General features: G+C 32.9%; 1 protein-coding gene across 1 annotated transcript; it reads right to left on the bottom strand.

Annotated features, from left to right (window-relative positions):
• Positions 1-17428: 17428 nt before the first annotated feature.
• On the bottom strand, positions 17429-18421 carry LOC109812455 (NDR1/HIN1-like protein 13). The gene has a single exon (XM_083068138.1). The coding sequence runs from the start codon at positions 18334-18336 to the stop codon at positions 17572-17574; it is 765 nt and encodes a 254-aa protein (XP_082924264.1). The 5' UTR covers positions 18337-18421; the 3' UTR covers positions 17429-17571.
• Positions 18422-21507: the final 3086 nt, after the last annotated feature.

Below are 21507 nucleotides of genomic sequence, written 5' to 3'. Positions count from 1 at the left end.
TTGTATCTGTTTTGCTTATTATTTTTCTTATATGCAATTAATTGTATGATTTGAGATTTCTATGGGTTCTTATGGGAAACCCTATGAGAAACAGGCAAAATATGAATATTTTATGTTTTGCTATCTGATTGCTCTATTGTATTCCTTGTTGAATGTAATGTGTAAGTATGTATTAATTTTGAGAATAAATATGTTTTGATATGATTTAGAGTGCTCTGTGAGTTTCTACGGGAAACCCTATGAGAAAACAGGCAAAATATAAATGTTTTCTGTTTTTCTTTTTGAGTTTTCTGTTGTGTTTCTTGATATTTGCTGAGCGTAAATATGTGTCTAATTTATTAAATAAACAAGTTTTGATATGATTTAGAGTGCTCTGTGGGTTTCTACGGGAAACCCTATGAGAAAATAGGCAAAATATAAATATTTTCTGTTTTGCTTTTTGAATGTTTTGTTACGTTCCTTGTGTGATGTATAATGTAAATATGTATTTAATTTTATAAATAAACGAGTTTTGATATAAATTAAAGTGCTCTGTGGAGGCTTTGTGAATATGATGAGATAATATGAAATGTGATAATGAAATGTTATGACGAAATGTGATGATGTGAAATGACCATGGGAAATGATAATGTGATATGAGAATGCATAGAGTCGTGATTGACATGCATCATTTGCATAAGTGTTTTAAGGGTACGATATGGAATACACCGCCAGAGAAGGCCCCCTAGTGTAAAAGCTTTGGGGATTAGTCCTTGGGGATAGCTCGGTTTGGAAGTCCCAGTCTCGCCCATTGTGTGCATGGGATGTATCTTGCGCGGCTTAGCTATCCCGACGAGACTCTGGTAGTATATCCTTCTAGTGAGAGTGCGCAGAGGGTGTGACCCGGCATGTACTCCTAGACTACTCTTCGTGTATTGCTAGCGGCAATATGCCATGTGATGTTTTACTGGCGCCACATGCATGATAATGTGAAGTCCGTGTCCATGCATGTGCATCCTTATTATTAAATGATGATAAATTACTATTTGTATGACTTGGATGATTGAATAAATTATTGTTGTTGATTGATCTATGAGGTAACTGTATTGTTTGTGTTTGGCTATCCGGTGTGCGTTCCTACACCGTGAGCCAGAGTGAGATGTTTCTCACTCCCTTCTTTTGTGTTGTTTCTCTTGTTTGATATACAGGTGATCATCAGCGTGAGGCTGAGGATGTTGGTGATGAAGCTTAGGCTTCTATGTTGGGTTTTGCTCTGATAGGACATGTGACATCGGGACATAGATAGGATTGTTTAAAATGTTCTTATTAAATTATTTTGGAAAATTCAGTTTTATTTCTTTGTAATTTTACTGGCATGTTATTTGGATTAAGTTTATGAATGTGAACTCTTTACCCTTACGTGGTTGGAAATTTGATTTTTATTGATGAAAAATTCTATTTTTTTTATAATTACTGTATATGTATGTTGGGGTAGAGGGTGTCACAACTTGTTCTTAATCCAAAATGAGTTGTTCCGGCCCACAAAAATCAACATGCAACCCTAGTTCGAAACAGCCTGTTCCAAAACCAGAATGGTCGTTCTAAGCCTCCAGGTGCTTATAAATGTGTGCTCGACATGCATTCCAACACACACTGCCTAATTGACTTGGTCCAAGCAGAATCTCTCTTTCCTCCCTCTCCATACTTTCTTGAGAGTTTGTAAGGCTTTTGTAGAGCGAAAGGCTGCAAAAACGCACTTGTGTACTAAGATTTGAGGATTATTCTATAAAAGCTTACTGTAGAGGTATTTTTATCAAATTCCCTTGCTCCTTCTTTATTTATTTAATTATTTTATTCGTATTATTACCATTAAAGTCATTCACCATGTAGATATTTAATATGTAAATAGCTAAATAAAAGGGGTAAACAAGTTAAATTATTGTTTATTGTTATGCTAACATTGTCATAGGGTACCGAATTAGGACGTTATAGGGTGCTTAACAACTTCCCTACACATAATCGATCCCCAAACCTAATTCTGGCTTTGAAGGCCATTATCACCTTTTGAAAACCTTTTCCTTTTTTTGATATTTTGAGTAAAATATTAGTGGCTTCTCCTTTGAACCTTTTCAAAAGCCATTGGTGAAGAATTAGTCTGGTTCTCTAGCATTCCTAAACCAATGAGATTTAAAAAATGATGTAAAAACCATCTGTGGGCAAGATCAAAATTTTTTGGGTTCTAACATCTGCTAATGGCGATGTATTGGATATCACCCTCCATAAGAAAATGTTAACTTTTGCAGGTAGTTTTATCTTCCAACTCAAACTATATATGTGCTCTTGATGTCTTCCCAAACCAATATTTTGTAACACCCTATATGCCAATCTAACAGAGTATTGACTTGATGGATCTTCCATCCAACTCCATCGGTCACTTTCCCTCCTGCAAAAGTTGACATTTTCCATTTAGCATAGGAGAATATTAAGTGAACCCCTTTCCCATTCAAACATTGTTCGAGCCATACAAAAATGTCCAACTCCAATCACCTACCTCCTATGTACCCATGTTTTCTATAACTTTTTTTTGTTGAGAATTAAGAAACAACCTTGGGAATGTGAATGCCAGAGGTTGATTTCCACACCAATTATCTTCCCAAAATCCAATTTTTTCACCATCTCCCACTTTCCACTCAATCATAGTATCAAACTATTTTGTTTCATTTCTCTCTCACCCCCCTCTCCACAAACCTTACACAAGTCCCTCCACCAAAATGATGATTTATTACTAGTATCCTCTCCTAAGAGTCCTTTCCACCCTCCATATTTTACTTTCAAAACTTCACACCACAAGGACCCCTTATCATGAAAAAAAAAATCCTATCTCCACTTATCTAAAAAAGTATCATTAAAGGTGAAGATATTTTTAATTCGTAAACAACCACAAATTTTAAACTCACAAATTTTTTCCCACTTAACCCAACAGATCTTCCTTTTACCCTCCTCACATTCCCACAAAAAGTTCGTTTGCAAACTAATAATCCCCATCCCTACTTGTTTTGGAACTTTGAAAAAAGATAAAAAGAATGTAAGTAGGATAACAGGAAATTTATGAGACAAGCTCTAGTTGCAAAAGATAGGATTTTATGTTTCAATAAAGACAACTTCTTAGTAAATTTGTCAATCATGAGTTTCTAAGTGGACTCTATACTAAGGTTTGCACCAATGAGTCCCTAGATATACAAAAGGAAAAGCCAAGAAAAATTTGCAAACATTTCCATAGAAACACCATCAACCCCAATAGTTTAAACATTTCTCTTGAAAAAAATTAAATTTTAAATCAAGAACAAGCTCAAAACATCTTAACATGCATTTTATAGTCACCACATTTGAGAAAGTCGTCTCCCTTAAGAAGATAGTGTCGTCTGCATAATGTAGTAGATTTACTTTAACCTCTTCCTCACCCAATCTAAAACTTGTGAAAAGATTTTTCTCTTTAGTTTGTCTTATCATGTCACTCAAGCCTTTCACAACAATAATGAACAAAAAAGAGCTAGAGGATCTTTTTGCCTCACACCCTTTAACATTGTTAGCTCATTTGTAGGGCTTCCATTAACCAACACCGACACTCTACTACTCACCAAGCAACCACTAATCCACATTATTCATTTCTCTTGAAAATCCATCCTTTTTAAACATATACAACAAAATATAATTAAAATTTAAAATTATATAATTAAATCCATCTTTAAGAACATTCCAAAAAGCTTTGATAAATTTGAAATTAAAGTTATCTAGACTCGGACTCTTAGAGCTACCACAATCCTATATTGTCTCTTTCACCTCTTCCTCAACAAATTTTCCTAATAAGAAGTTATTGTCCTCACTTGAAATACATTTGAAAGTGACTCCATCCAACTTAAATCTAATTACACCATCCTTTTTAAATTTTCCTTCAAAATTTTTTTTTCTACTTTCGCTTTTACTCCTCTAGGTTCATCCACCCAAACATCTTCTATAAACAATCCTCTCAACATATTTTTCTTTCTTCTCCACTTAACAAGAGTGAAAGTATTTAGAATTTTGATCACCTTCCAAAACCCATTGAGATCTATATTTTTTTCTAGCAAGTGATTCCCATCACCTTCCAAAACTCTTCATGTAAAATTACCTTTCTATTACTCTCAACTTCACAAAGCTCACCTTGATCCTCTTTTACTTTTAAAGCATTTAACTCTTTTTCAATTTCTCCTTGTTTCCAAGTTGCCAAAATGATCTGTATTCCAAGTTTTCAACCCTTTTGTAGTCCTTTTAGTTTTTCTTTTAACACAAAAGCTCCCCATCCTTCAACATTCAATTCTTTTTACAATTCCTCCACATACTTCTCAAAGTGTTATCCAGGAACCAACAATCAAGGATCCTAAACAGTTTAGGAACCCAATCAATGGTAGAACTCTTTACCATAAGAGGGCAGTGGTCTGAAATATTTCTTTCAAAAGTATATTGTATTCTATTCAAGCAAAGGTTAATCCACCCTCTTGTTGCAACAACTTTGTTGAATCTACCTCTTTTTTTTCACAAGGTTTGTACCAAGTAAACTTTCTTCTTACCATTGGAATGTCTACCACCTCCATCTCATTCAAAAACTCATTGAATTCTCTATACTTCTCACCTCCACCTTCTCCTCCTCGGATACTAACCCTCTCGGAAACACACCTCACACTATTAAAACCTCCTAGTATGCACCAATTATGAAAAATACAATTTACCTTTAACTCCTTAAGCCCACTCCATATTCTCTTTCTTTCCTCTCTAAGAAATGAAGCATATATATTGATAGTGACAACTTCCTCTCTCTTTTCATTCCATACACTTCTTAAGCCAATGTATCCCCTCCACACAAATTGGATTTGTACATGGAAAACTTTGGTAACCTAAGTACACAATAAGCCACCTGAAGCCCCCCTTAAAGGCAAAGCTACCCAATCCATATCACCATCTCTCCATAAAGACAAATAGAGTGCCTTATCCACTACTTCCTTCTTAGAGCCCTGAATACAAGTTATTTGTATCTCTTCTATATGTATTATTCCTCTAATATACTTTCTTTTCACCCTTTTGCATTCTAGACATCTAATTTCATCTAGGACATATAAACAAAGAAATGGGCCTTTAGTATGAGACAAAAGAGTTTTCGAAGGCCCAAAGATGACGCCAAAATGGACCAACGTGATATTAGAATGGTCCATTGAAATCAGAATGAACCAGGATGACATCAGAAGGCCCAAAAGCCCAAAATTTTGAATTAGGAGCCTGAAACGAGCCGTTCCAAGCTTCTAAATGACCTAAAAACCTAGGTCAAAATAGGTTGTTCCCAATTCGAAATGGGCCATTTTGACCCAGTTTGTTATAAATTAATTTCAAATCCATAACAGGTCGTTCCAATTTCAGAACGAGTCGTTCCAGATTCAAAAAATTCTCATAATAGATTAGTATGGAACGCTCCGTTCCAATGACCAGAATGGCCCATTCTGATAAAGTCTAACATCTATATATATGAGCCTCGTGTGGTGCTCAGGACACAAAAAAAATGCTGACTAGAGTCCTATATAGCTTAAAACTTATTTTTCTCTCTCTTTTGTATTTCTTGAGATTTGTGAGGTAATTTATAGTGTGCAAGGAAGCCAAAAAGCATCTTAAATCCACCATATTGGAAACACATTCTATAAAATCCCATTCAAGAGGTATTCTTATTAAATTCCTTCTCTAATATCTATTATTTCTGTCATAAACATTTCTATAAATAAAAGCAACCATGTAGACGTTCTAGGTTCAATCGTGTAATTTTAAATTAAGCATGTAAATAACCAGTAATAAAGGGACCAAATATTTGAACTTTTACTCTCTATCTCACTAATTTTACCATAGGGTACTGATATAGGGCATCGTAGGGTGCCTAACATCTTCCCTACATGTAATCGACCCTCGAACCTAATCCTAACTATGAAGGCCATGATTGACTTTTTAAAAATCTTTTCTTTTTTGATGTTTTGAGTAAAATATCGGTGGTGACTCCTTTGAACTCTTTTTTCTAAAACCATTGATGAGGGATTAGTTTGGTGTCCGCGTATCCCTTAATCTATGAGATTTTCAAAATGGAAATCTAAACCATCTATGGGCAAGATTGAAATTTTTTGGGTTTCGACAAATGGCGACTCCGTTGGGGAAGCTTAAAGAGGGTCAGACCCAATATATGATGAAATTAGCGTAATAAAGAATAATAGTTCAAATATCTTTTCCCATTTACCTTGTTTGTTTTGTATGTAAATATCTATTTGTTTGGCTTTAATATCTATATGTTAATTTTTTCAAATTCCACACTTGTTTGAAATAAACATTTGTACACAAACCTTTACACATAACAGTTTCCCCTACACCCGGGGGCATGAGCATGTAAGCATAGGGAGGGGTTGACGTACGACCAACTCAAGAATGGCATGCGAGCCTTATCGAAAATCACACTCAAGGTGATAACCGGTTACTCTAGCCCGAAATACTCTATCAGACCTTAGAGTTTGTCAGGTGACGGCGATAGAGGTATTGGGTCCCTATAATGAGGGCACCTTGGGGACCTTTAAAAACTAGTGAGGATAATTAGAACCATCCTATACAATGCATTTTCTTTCATAGGGACTCTAAACCATGGATTGAAACGTGACTGTTCGTGGGTGTACGTTGATTGAGCATGTGTCTGTGCATTTGTTTGTTTACATTATTTGTTTTAATAGGAGTGAATTGTAATTTTAAGCAAACAATGGATAATAAAAAATAAAGAATTTAATACCCTTCTGTACATTCTTAGGTCATCATTCCATTACATCATATAGGTAGTTTCTTATTTTAAAAAAAATGAATAAAAGAAATCCTTATTTTTACCATGCATCATCTCCTCTTAGATAATGAAAACATGATAAAGTTTAGGCAAAAAATAATACAATGACATGCATTTTAGACTAGCTCATTAATTTCCATTCATTTTATTTTATTAGGATTAGGTAGTAGCATGTATAGAAAGTTAAGAAAAATGAATGCTCTAATATATGACAGTATATGTGTTTTAAAGAAAGGCCTAAATCAATTTTGAAAATACTATGGTTGGACCCTTACTTTGATATGTCTATTGAAACAAGCTTTCTTAGAATCTAATATGCATTGTTTGCAAAAAGCCCAGTATGACAAAAAAAAAGTATATTTTATTAATAAAATTTTTAGGGCAAATTATGAGTCCACTAAGACAAAAGTCTTGAACAAAAACAAATAGTGCAAACTTAGGCATTAATAAGGCGTGTTTCACATAGACATCAACCATCTAAATTTTTTTTAGGTTTTTACTCGATATTGTCAAAATCTATTTAAGCATTCACTGATAAACAAATCAATGAAAGTGATGCTTATCAATTCTTAACTCTCTTTACATGGCATTCATCTAAAGCATTATTCCTTCCAAATAAATAAATAAATAAATAAGAATAAAAAGGGACATTAACCTATGCGCGTTAATCATGGAAAGAAAGCCATTGGAAATCAAGCCCGCACTCTAAGAGAAGGGCACACTTAATGATTAAACCAGTTACAATCCAAATGGGTAACGGGGAAGAAATGTGAAAATGATTAAGAATCAAGATGTCAAAGCCTTTCCTCATACGACAAGGATAAAGTCGTGTCACGGGTCTATGAAATCCAAGCGTCATCAATCGAAGACCCATCCAATATCATCAGGATAGAAGGAACAACTAGGAGTGAACGGATCCACACTCCCAGTAAGCTACAAGATAAAATCTTCAAAGAGAATGAGAGGTCCAAAGAAGAAATAAAAAGAACATAAGAAGAAGGATGAACTTCTCAAACACACAAGATGGAACAGATAAATCTTTCTAACCAAAATAAGTCCAAGATGGGGCATGCAAACAAGGAAATGGGTCTTTAGTACAAGACAAAAGAGTTCTCGAAGGCCCGAAGATGACTTCAAGACGAACCAACATGAGATCAAAATGGCCCATTGACATCAGAATGGACCAGGATGACATTAGAAGGCTCAAAAGCCCAAAAGTTTGAATTAGGAGCCCGGAACAAGTCGTTCCAAGCTTCTAAATGGCTTAAAACCCTTAGGCCAAAATGATTTGTTCCCAATCTTGAACGGGCCATTTTGACCCAGTTTGTTATGAATTAATTTCAAACTGGAATGGACTGTTCTAATTTTGAAATGGGTCGTTCCATATTTAAAAGTTGTTCATAACAGATTAGTTTGGAATGCCCCATTTCATTGATCAGAATGGCTCCTTCTGATAAAGTCTGACTTTTATATATATGAGCCTCATGTACTGTGCTCAGGATCAAAAAAATTGCTGACTAGAGTCCTAAATAGCTCAAAACTTCTTTTTCTCCCTCTCTTGTACTTCTTGAGATTTGTGAGGTAATTTGTAGTGTGTAAGGCAACCAAAAAGCGCCTCAAATCCACCATATTGGAAGCACATTCTCTAAAAGCTCATTCAAGAGGTATTCTCATTAAATTCGTTATCTACTATCTACTATTTCTGTCATAAACATTGTCATAAATAAAAGCAACCATGTAGTTGTTTTAGGTTCAATCGTGTAATTTTAAATTAAGCATGTAAATAACCATTAATAACGGGACCAAATATTTGAACTTTTACTCTCTATCTCACTAATTTCACCATAGGGTACCTGTAGACACCCAATTTCGTCTGGGATATCCAAACCAAGGATAAAGGTCTACTAAAGCGAGACAAACAACCCTCGAGGGGACCAACGCGTTAGGCAGCAGTTTTGTTATGATAACATCTCTCATTATAGAACTAATTTTGACGATCAAACCGTTGTGATTAAAGATCAATGTATTGAGAAGATATTATCAATATTCCAGCATGATCCAACGGTTAACGAGTTCTCTATAAGCCTCGCACTGTTATTGGAAAAAAGTAGTATGTATGGCCCCTAAGAGCCTAATTGAGCACCAAAATGGGCCAAGATGGCTCCGAAAGGCCCAAAAAAAAACTCAAGAAAATTGATCTGGGGCAAGGAATGGGTCGTTCCCAATGTTGGAACGGCCTGTTCCGCTTTCCAAAAAATTTTGCGTCGGGCAGTATTTTTGTTTTGATAATATCTCCCTCAAAAGACCTAATTTTCACGATCTGATCGTTGAAGTTAAAGATAAATGTCTTAAAAAGATATCATCAAATTTCTAGCTTGATCCAACGGTTCATTATTTATCTATAGGTCTCGTATTACAGCTAGAAAATATGAATTATGTAGCAGACAACGTTTTTGTTATGATTGTATCTCTCACTATAGACCTAATTTCAACAATCTAACCATTGAAATTGAAGATCAATATAATTTGAGGATACCATAAAAAATACAGCATGATTCGATAGTTAACGAATTCTCTAGAGGTCCTGCACGGTGCCTAGGAAAAGATGGTATTTTTAGAAAATTTAGTTTCACATCGGATAGCTCTCTTATGCTTTTATCTCCTAGTTGGCTATATAAGAAACCCTCTGGCCAAGGGATTGAAAAGAAAAAAATTTGCATAGCTTCCCCCCTCTCTATATAAACCTTTGAGTCATAGTGAGATTTTGTAGAGTGAAGGACTGCCAAAACACGCACCGCACGCATTTGGGAAGATTCCATTATAAAAAGGCTTACTTTAGAGGTTTTAAATTCTTCTATTTTATTTATTTTTTTTAATTATTTTTTTTTTATTTTTTTTAATTATTTCATCTATTATTCTTTTTATTATTTTTTCTTTATTTATTATTTTATTTATAATTCTTATATACCAATAAATAATCATGTAGGCAATAGGTATTTTTCATTATGTAAATAATAAATAATAAAAAAGGATAAGATATTTAAAATATTATTTATTATCATGCTAATTTCATCATAGGGTACCAATTTAGGACGTTGTAGGGGTGCCTAATACCTTCCCTACACGTAACCGACCTCCGAACCCAATTTTTGCTATGAAGACCTTTATTTTGATTTCAAAATCTTTTCTTTTTCAAATGTTTTGAGTAAAACATTGGTGACGACTCCATAAACTCATTTCAAAATCATTAATTAAGGATTAGTCTGGTTTCCGGACATTCCCTAATTGATGAGATTTTTCAAAAGGTAGTCCAAACCATTAGTCGTAAGATTGAAAATTTTTAGGTTACGATAGTACCGATATAGGGCGTCGTAGGGTGTCTAACACCTTCCCTACATGTAATCGACCCCTAAACTTAATCCTGACTATGAAGGCCATAATTGACTTTTTAAAAATCTTTTATTTTTTCGATGTTTTGATTAAAATATCGGTGGCGACTCCTTCAAACTCTTTTTTCTAAAACCATTGATGAGGGATTAGTTTGGTGTCTGAGCATCCCTTAATCTATAAGATTTTCAAAATGGAAGTCTAAACCATCTGTGGGAAATCCGACATGCCTAAACCTTTTACATTATATGATAACATCTTCATGGGGCAACTTTCCTTTTCCCCTCCTTAGCGTCAATCTTAAGATTCTTCAATCCTTCTTGATCTCTGTTTTTCATATTTTCTAGCACGAGTTTCTCATCTCCTTTAAAAGTGACTCAAAGCTACCTTCCCAACTCCCATAATTTACTTGCCTCCTTGGCATCATTTTTATCCACACCAACCTATTACAATTTTTAATGCAATTGTTTGATAAAATGTTACTGAGTTTGATTTTTGTTTGTCTTTCTTCCTTCCTTTTGTTCATGAACACTTTGGCATGTGAACATTTTTCACGTGAAAACTCTATACTTGTCTTATCTTTTAAAATAGACTTTCCTCTAAGAGCTCCATGCAAAATACCTTTTTTAAGCCTTGCGAGTAGTCATCACTTTCCCCTATAGTCATAACTCTCTTTCTTAGCACTATAAATCTATTATTCTCACTCGTATTTTGCCTCTACTGTTTTGGTGACTTAGTTTGATAAATGGCTACTTTTTGACTTCTTTCTTGTTGTTTATAGTTGGTCCACTTCCTGTTGGTTGACTTTCCACTTGCGCTTCAATTATGATTTCATCATCTAAAAACTCATTTGTAACAATTAAATTACTTTCACAAATATGAAAATCTTGAGATTTTTTTTTCCATGTCCAATCTCAATTTGATCCCTAACACATTCCTTCCTAACACCTTTCTTTTTTACTTTTTACCACAACACCTTTTGTCCTTTGTCCCTCTAAATCATTATTTGTAACATTTAAAAAAATCCCATGTGATAGTATTGGCTAAACGACCATTGTGGGGCAGCTTTAGAAACTTATTATCAAAATGGGGCTGTTTTGAAACATTTTACACCCATATCGATACCCATGACACGTGGCTTTTTTTTTTTTTTTGCTTGGTTGGGCTGGACCACTGTCGCTATAGGCTGAAGCACCACACCTGATGGGCTAAAAAAATTATATAGCCCATAGCGACACTAAGCAAAGAAAAAAAAATACGAAATTAATAATAATGTAGAATAAATATAATTAACTGAAAGTTATTATTATATAATTATAAAAAGAAAACAAATTTTTATAAAAAAGTAATTTTAAATAAATAATATGTATTTTTTTTAAACTGAAGTTGTGGCCCATAGTGCCCGAAAGGAGCTATGGGCCATAGCGCCCGAAAGGAGCTATGGGCCATAGCGCCCGAAAGGAGCTATGGGCCATAGCGCCCCAAATTTTTTTATTTATTCATTTTTAAATAATTTTTTTTACATTATATTTACTTCTTTTTTCAAATTTACATTATTTATTATTTGAATTATTTTATTCCCTTTTATCTGTTAATTTTTTATAAATTTGTAAACAATTTTTGTATTTAAAAAATAATATATATATTTTCCGTAACTGGCGCTATGGGCCACAGCGCCTGAGTGGAGCTGTGGCCCATAGCGCCCCAAATTTAAATTTTTTTTTCGTTTTTGAATTATTTTTTTACATTATATTACTTATTTTTTCAAATTTACATTTTTTATAATTTGAATTAATTTTTTCCCTTTTATGTGTTGATTTTTTATAAATTTGTAAACAAATTTTGTATTTATAAAATAATATATATATTTTCCGTAACTGGCACTATGGGCCACAGCGCCTGAGTGGAGCTGTGGCCCATAGCGCCCCAAATTTAAATTTTTTTTTTTTCGTTTTTGAATTATTTTTTTACATTATATTACTTATTTTTTCAAATTTACATTTTTTATAATTTGAATTAATTTTTTCCCTTTTATGTGTTGATTTTTTATAAATTTGTAAACAATTTTTGTATTTATAAAATAATATATATATTTTCCTTAACTGACGCTATGGGCTACAGCGCCTGAGTGGAGCTGTGGCCCATAGCGCCCAAATTTTAATTTTTTTTTTTTCGTTTTTGAATAATTTTTTTACATTATATTACTTATTATTTTTAAATTTACATTTTTTATAATTTGAATTAATTTTTTCCCTTTTATGTGTTGATTTTTTATAAATTTGTAAACAAATTTTGTATTTATAAAATAATATATATATTTTCCGTAACTGGCGCTATGGGCCACAGCGCCTGAGTGGAGCTGTGGCCCATAGCGCCCCAAATTTTAAATTTTTTTTTTGTTTATGAATTATTTTTTTACATTATATTACTTATTTTTTGAAATTTACATTTTATATTATATGAATTTTTATTTTCCCTTTTATCTGTTAATTTTTTATAAATTTGTAAACAATTTTTGTATTTATAAAATAATATATGTATTTTTTAACTAGAGCTATGGCCCATAGCGACTTGAAATTTTTTAAATTTTTATTAAATAATTTATGCAGATGTCGCTATAGGTGATGGAGACTCTTGTAGTATATACCCCCCTTCCGTTCTATTTAATCACATCGAAATCTCTACTTCATTTGTTGTTTTTGTTATTGTATTTGTTATTTATCCACTAAATCAGTCTGGTTGGTTGTTTGCTCCTGTTAAGTTGAGTTTTAAAATGTTATTTATGATTGAAATATTTTGTAGTTTAAAGAGCCCCAAAGGTGTAATATGTTTCAAAACAGCCCCATTTTAGTATTTTGTTTGTAAAACTGCATTATAATGGTCGTTTAGCCGATAGTATTTCTTTCCCACCGCCCATATCGTCATGAAAACTAACTTTTGGTCATTATGCAATGTGTAAAATTTTGAATCTTCCCTAGTCATCTCTTGGTTTACTCTCTCAAAGTTTGTCGTTGCTTCACCACTTTCCATGCCTTTCACCACCTCCACCACTATATCTTCGTCATCAAATTTTGATTCCGAGGATATAATCTACATCTCCACGTTAATACCAAGCGACTCTTCCTTTGAATGATAGCCATTTTACCTCTTACAATTGCAAAACTCATGTTGTTTTTTAGCTTCATCCACCAAATTGATGTTACAAATCATTCTGTTAATACACATATTTGCATTGAACTTAACTTGCTATGGTGAAGAGACTTGGATTAGGACCTTTTGATGGAGTTGCCTTGAGAAGATGAATATTCGGTTCTCCACTTGACTTCTCCTTGCTCCACAATCTTTCTTGAGGTCTTCAAATGTGGAAGAAATAATGAAAGACAAAGAATATGCTCTATTTTGGTGCATACTCTCCTAGAAGAAGAAGAAAGGAACCAAAGGCACAAAGGAAGGATTCTTTTGTGAAGGTTCTTAAGGAGAAAGTTTTCTCCAAGTGTGAGAGACTTTTGAGAGAGAATTTCTTAAAATGATGAAACCTCAAATGCATCAAAAGTGGTCAGCTACAAAGGAATAGGGTATATATAGGAGTTGGGAAGCTTATGTGAAAAGCTAGGTTAGCTAGAGTTCAAAGTAAACCATGGTATGGTTACTTTGAACTCTAGTCGCCCAAATTTGAATTTCAAATTCAAATTTGGGAGCTCCTTGGCCAGTCACACTTGTTTCACATACTCACATGGACCTCATGACATTTGAAATGTAATTTAAGTGGCATTTCATTTGAGTTTGAGACATTTGAATGGCACCTAGGCGTGACCATTCATGCATGCTCCAAATTCAAATGAAATGTTAACCTAAATTACATTTTAATGTACATAAAGTTCTCTCTAACCTTTAAACATCCTAAACTACTTGACCTATAATACAAGATCAAAAATAAACTATACTATAATTCCTAAAATAAAAGACAAAGAAAATGATACCAATATTGGCTATGTAAAGCCTTTGGTCAAAAACACTCAAAATACAAGGCAAAATGAATACAATGAAATAGTCCTATTCTATCTACAAGTTTACTAGGCCAAGCCTTAATATGTAATGGTCCACGTGAAAAGTAGTTTGGGCCTAGAAAGTCCACTATCCTCTATGCTAGCTAATCCCTCATGTATGTTCATAGCCATGACTCTAATAATTGAGTCTTTAACCCAAGGTCTTCCATCATCAATTTTTTTCCAGGTTGACATTTGTTGAATCTATTGCTATAAACGTCCCAAAAACACACTATAGAGTGAAAAATGGACAATATCCCTTCTTCCTCCTTTTTTTTATCTATTTTGTTATTCACTCCTCTGCTACCCCTTCTATCAACACAATATCATCTCCCAAGTACTTTAACTTTACTTCACCAACATCTTTGAAAAGTAGACATCTTTCAACTTATCAAACATGGATAGATCTCTTAAACACCCAACCCAAAATGTCTTTACCCATGTTTTTCCCCGGCACTACCACATCTTTTCCTCTTCAATCCTCTTTCATAACATATTTGCTTTATTTTTAGTTCACTTGCCATTTTTTTGAAGCCTCTGGATCTAATCTGACCACCACTTGAGCATGTGTATCTCTTGCATTTTTTTTTCTTCCCCTCCCACGAAGTTCAGTTGTTGGTGTGATATAAATCTCCCTCTACTAGTCCTACCATAAGTCCCTTTATCTTTTGCTCTCCCTCCTTGTACCCATCCACCATGCTTCAAGAATTTTGGTATATTCACTTTCAATTTTTTCACCATAATAAATTAAAAAAAATTTACTAAAATAAATTATTAAAAAAACTATTTACCAAATTAAATAGTTTTGGCCACATCGAATTTGAAGAGAAAAATAAAATGCTAGTTCCAATGACGACTTCCAGAAATGTATGTACACAGGAGAAAGGGAACAGAAAAATGTCAACCATTGTGACGTTTTCTATGGCTGATCCACCATAATAAATAAAAAATAAATAAAAATTACAAAAATAAATTAATAAAAACTATTTATCAAACTAAATAATTTTGGCCACGTCAAATTTAGAGAAAAGAAGAAAGCGTAAAACATCAATATGGTTGACATTTTTTTGTGCAAAACAAAATCAACGAAAAACGTCACTAATAGTGACGTTTTCTACACAAAACAAACTCAATGAAAAACGTCGGTGTGAGTGACGTTTTTTGCACCTGGTTAAACAAAAAACGTCATCATGCATGTGTTACATGGCTTCACATGTGCCTTACATGCCTTGATGAAGAGCCACGTATGTGTAGAAGCACATGCCTTGATGAAGAGGCAGAAGAGCCATGTATGTGTAGAAGCTTGTTCCTTTACGTGTCATGTATAGAAGACATCTTCAGCATTGACGTCTTTTGGTGATTGTTGGGCGAGTTGCGTGCCTAGTCCAGCAGCTCTAGCAAAGATTGAATTGAATAACAAGCTGCACAACAAGATTAAGTAAGGGAATTTGTTTTTTTGGCTTTTTGCTGCAACTCAAATATAATAGAGCAAATTAATGTGATTCTGGCACTAGCTCCCTCTCCTTTAGGATCCATGAAACTGAGCTTATCCCTTTTTTAATTGTTTATTCCTTCATTTTCCCCCATTTTCTTGCCTTTCACATTTTAGGAAAACCAATGAATCAGAATCTGAGCTTATCCCTCTTTTAATTGTTTGTTCTTTCAAATTTTTTTCTTTCCCATGCCTTTCACTACATGCTAGACGTCATTAGGGATGACGATTTTTGTTTAACCAACGTCACTCACACCGACGTTTTTCATTGAGTTTATTTTGTATAGAAAACGCCACTATCAATGATGTTTTTCATTGATTTTGTTTTCAACAGAAAGCGTAAACTATGTTGACGTTTTCTATTGCTTTCTCATGAAAAATCGTCTCTATCTTTGACGCTTTCTTCTTCTCTTTAAATTCAATATTATTTAATTTGATAAATAATTTTTTTATTAATTTATTTTTGTAATTTTTATTTATTATGGTGGATCATCCGTTTTCTACATGGTCCGTTGTGAACAAGAAACGTCAACTATTGTGACGTTTTCTGGATGGTCAAGTTTAAACGCAATTTGCATGGTTTGTGCGCAACAATGAACTGAAAGGCTCAATTTGATGTGAATGACAGCCACGTTCATAGTTGACAAAGCCACCCATTTATTTATAAGAAAATATAAATATAGGTTTATATGTTTTTTGTTTAAAATATAGAGTGAAGAGAGAAGAGCGTGTCTATAAATCATTAGCTTTGTGTTTTCAATTCCCTAGGATACTGTGTCATGGCTCCAGATCTACAAATTTCAGGTTATATTCGCATCATTTTTCCTTCATTATTTTTAGTTATGCTATAGCTAGTTACAATGGTAGATCTGATTGAACCAGACAAAATGGAAGGTGAGATGGTTCAAGTTAGCATTCAATATGTGCTCAAAAACATCAACTCGTCCAAGAAGGAAAACGTCTCAGGGATTGACGTCTTTAGCTTGCAAGGAATGCATTTATTACACACAAAGTCGTCACCAGAACTGACGTTTTCTTTTTCTCTTCAATTCACTATTTAATTTGGTAAATAATTTTTTTAATTTATTATGGCGTAAAAGCCTTCACCTTCATTTTCAGATTTCCTATACATATGTTGCCAATTCCTCTGTCATGCAAAAAACCTTGTTGGAGATTTCTATGTGCATTTTCCATTTTCGTGAACCAATCGCAAGGTTGCAAAAAAACCTTTTCTTCGCATTAACCTTCTCTACATACTCCGAAGATTATAAAATACAGCTTTCCACATGACCTCTTTTTCCCACTGCTTTGCAGAGTAACTCTGTTCCCACTTCCTTATTCCTTATTTCGCAAAGAAAAGAAAACATATTTGGGCTTTGATAAAAGCACTTTGAAAATAAGGTATATAAGGAAATCATTTTTATTTTCTTTTGTATTTTGCTTTATTTGAATCAATTATACCTTCATAAATGTTTTCCTGTTTTTTTATAAAAGAATTATCTTCGAATGACACGTGTTAAAAGTTCATATATGCTCTGAAGTGCCTATTGTAAGACCTCACTTGATCATCTCAATAGGGGACGATCCTAAGCGCAGAACGCTTGACCCAATGAGTAATACATGAAAACCTCCATATAAGAATCAACTAATATAACGTATCATTATACATGAAAAAAGTAATATTTGTGTGAAAGCACTAAAAATGCAAAAATAAAATAATGGGTAATCTCTAAAACCCTTTCATTCCCAAGCCCAATGTCGCTTTTAAATTCTCACAATCACAAAATATCCACCCCGTAACTACAATCCTTGTTCACGATCCTAGCCTGCGCCGTTAACTGATCCACCGTAACGTCACAAACGACCATAACGGTGATCTTCCACGTCTTAACGAACCCCACTTTAACTTTCACCGGTGCCCTCAGTTTCAGCGTCAACGGCACGCTCCGTTGGGCCACGGCCTTCACCAACGCCGTCTTCTCCGACGCCGTCAGTTCCACGCCGTTACCCGTCAACACCGTCTCGAACACGGTCACGTTATTCGGCGGCTGATAAAACGCCGGCAACGCGCCGTTGCACAGCATGGCTCCGTCGTAGAGCATCTCAACGGAGCTTCCCTTCTCGTAGTAGATTCCGATCTTCCCGTTGCCGTTACCGGCCCTGACGGAGACGTCGAACTCCGGCGACAGTGCCGCCGAGGTGAGGTTCATTCCCTTCACGGCGACGCCTTCGATGGCGTAGTCCGGCGCCTTCGGCCGCACGACGAAGTAGAAGACGGCGGCGGCGGCGGCGAGGAGAACGGCCAGGAGGAGGAGGATGGAGATGAACCAGCAGAGGCAGCAGCAGAAGCGGCACCGGCGAGTTTCCCGGCGAGTGTAGTGCGCGTAGTTTCGGTAATTTTCCGGCGGAGAGAGGCGGTGGACCTGGTCCTTTGGGATCTGGATGACGTAGGTTCCTTGCCGCGGCGAGGGATTCGCCGCGGCGTGAGACGACGTCGTTTGTGGGAGTTGCGGCGAGTTTCCCGGGTGAACTCGGTCTGCCATTGGTGAGTCACTGAGTAACGAGTTGTTAGCGAGTGGAATTTGAAACGAAGTAAGGAACTTACGAAACACGGTGGTGAGAGTGTGTTAAGTAGTGAAAGGGAAAAGCGTGTGCGCGTAATCGAAAAGAAGAGAACTTAACGCGGCGTCGTCATAAGGGCATTTGTGGAATTTCAGGTACGTGCTTTTGATTGAATAGCGTTTTGTTTGGGTTTGGTTTCTTGAACCTGATCACTATTTTGTTTGGCTTTGGTTTCATACTTCTTTTTTATATTTGGGTACCTTTTTCCAAATTTAAATTCATATTCATTAAAAATAAAATAAAAGTCAATGGAACTTCGACTTAATTACGTTTTCTTCTTTCTTTTTTTAAGAAGATCCAGATCTTTAAAATTAAGTTGCTTACTTGAATTTTATCTGTTAATTAATGAGAATCTACAAAAGTAAAATAGAAAAATGAATGTATTTAATGTTATTGATAAAATATTTTATATTTTATTCCAGATTATAGCTGTCTTTTTTACTTGAAATAATCTTGTTTAAAATGGAATTTTTTTTATTTATTTATGGAGACTAAATTTGATATCAATGATTTACAATACACACCAACTAATGTACACCTTATTGGTCTTGTTCAAGTTGATTATTAATATAACAAAAAATTTAATTTATGCAAATGCATATTATAATTCATTTTTTATATGACTAAAATTTATAATAAATATAATAATAACTATAATTTAAAATAAATAAATATTTATATATATATATATATTATATTATGATTTAAATTAAAATTTATAACATATAAATTATTTTGTATTATATATTATATAGTTTACATTGTGTATCTGTATTGTTTTCAATTATTCATCATTTATTTTTAAATATTAAAAATTAAATTTAAAAATATACATCTAAGAAATCATTGATGATAAAATAATTCTAAAAACAATATGTTAAAAAAATAGTTAAAATTTCAATCATATAATAATAATTCTTAAAAATACTCTTAGTTATTTTAATTTATTTATTCTAATTTATATAAATATAATATTTTTTATATAATACGAAATATTAAATTATTTAATTAGGAATTAAAATAATGGTTATAAAATATATTTAAAAATCAATTAAAATGTATAATAATGCAGTGAAATATATAGAAATATATAATAATAATAATAATAATAATAATGATAGAAATTTATCTATTAATTTCCATTTTAATTGTTGTATTAAATAAATTGATCCTTTGTTTGAAATTTATTTATTAAAAAAATACTTAATTTTACTTGCTACCTTTTTATAAAACAAACTATAAAGAAATCAAATTAAAAGACTTATTACTTTAATTTTTACATTATTTAAAATTTCATTAAATTAATAATAAGATACAAATGGGTACATTTTCTTGGTGTCCACTTTTTGAAAAATGATTATATACATATCTTATATTTTATCTTTTTTTCACTAACATGTTTCTTAAAGAAGAAAGTTAAATTGTACTTTTAGTCGGTCTATTTTTTTTGGAAATCCACAATTTTGCTCTCTATATTAAAATAAAGATATTCAACCCTTATTCATTAATAAAAAATTAGATTCAAACATAAAAAATTAAAACATGACATTAAGTGATGAAAAACACAACTTCATTAAAATAAGTGATGAAAAATTAGTAACATGACATTTGAAAATTAAAACATAAAAAAATATATAAATAGGATTCATTAATAAAATAAATATCAATTGTTCATTAAAATAAATATAAAACGAGAATACTTTCTGTTATTTTTAAATTTTTATTCTTATATGTCACGTCATTAAATATTATGTTATTTAAGTGATGTCAAGTTAGTGAAAAATATCAAAATTTAATGATTAATAAATATCAAATTGATAGTAAAATCAAAATTGTGTATTTTTAAAAGTAGAAAGATCATATGTCTATTTTAGAACAAAGGGACCAAAATCGTGAATTAATAAAAATGAAGGGTTAAAAAGATGGTTTAGAACATTAATACTAATTACTCACTTTTTCTTTTTTCATGCTAATTTTTTTATTACACTTTTTACTATTATTGTTAATAATTAATTTCATCTGCTTTTTATTTATTGTATTTTTATTTTATGTATTTAATGCAATTAAGTTGATTTTTGTGTATTATAAATAATTAAATTAAAATAAAAATTGTGGATGTTATATTATTGATAATATATTTAATTCATTAGATAAATTAATTCACATGATTTATGCTGGAGGGATAGAGGAGCTTTGTGTTTGTAACAACCTGATAGTCATTACACTTAACAATATAAGAGTGCAAAACATAAAATCAACTACCTTAGGATTCTCAAGCAAACAAATCCTAAATATTCATGCAACAATGTGTGTGTATCTATCTGAGAAAATATAAAACAAAACTTTCCCATATGTGAAAATCATAAAGTCCCTTGTGGGGTTACAATTATCCTAAATACATGTATACAATGTGTGGAGATATACAATTATGCAGGACTAAAAACAAAAGTCATAGGTGTCAATCAAACACTTTACACAACTAGCTTCAAAAGAATACCTTTAACCAAAAGCCATCTCCACATAGTTAATAAACTCTAGGCTTATCCTCCATTTAATCCTAACATGCTTTCGTATCAAGTATAATCATAACAATCCAACATAAGGAAAAGTAAGGATAAGCTTGTGTAAGATAGAACAACATATATAAAATTAAAATAAGTTATCTATATCGACATGAAAAACTTCTAACACATAGCAACTTCCACATAGCACCACAGTAATAACTTCAATAAAAGTTTCATAGAGATACAACGCATCAAATCAAATATACAACTCAACAACTTCATATTAAGATAAGCAACTCAATAAACAAGCCAACAACACAATTGTATAACATCAACATGGATACACATCTCAACATCATAGTTAACAATACATCACTATTATGCGCCTTTACACATTTCAATTTATTAGGAGATATTTCAACACAAAAAAACAACTCACTCTCATTTAGTTCTAAGTTCAACTAAACACAAAAAACATGCATCATGCATAATCAACTTAGATGATATCTCTTTTATACAACACAACACACCTCAATTCAACAAAATACACATACCTCATTTATCATCTTATAAAATAAAAAAGATCAA

Source organism: Cajanus cajan, chromosome 2, assembly GCF_000230855.2.
Source record: "Cajanus cajan strain Asha chromosome 2, NIPB_CcT2T_4, whole genome shotgun sequence".
NCBI lineage: Eukaryota > Viridiplantae > Streptophyta > Magnoliopsida > Fabales > Fabaceae > Cajanus > Cajanus cajan.
This window is presented reverse-complemented; position numbering and strand designations above follow the sequence as displayed.

Bases quoted from the DNA above. Each gene is read 5' to 3' on its own strand.
- LOC109812455 (XM_083068138.1), bottom strand. From the start codon at position 18,336: ATGGCAGACCGAGTTCACCCGGGAAACTCGCCGCAACTCCCACAAACG.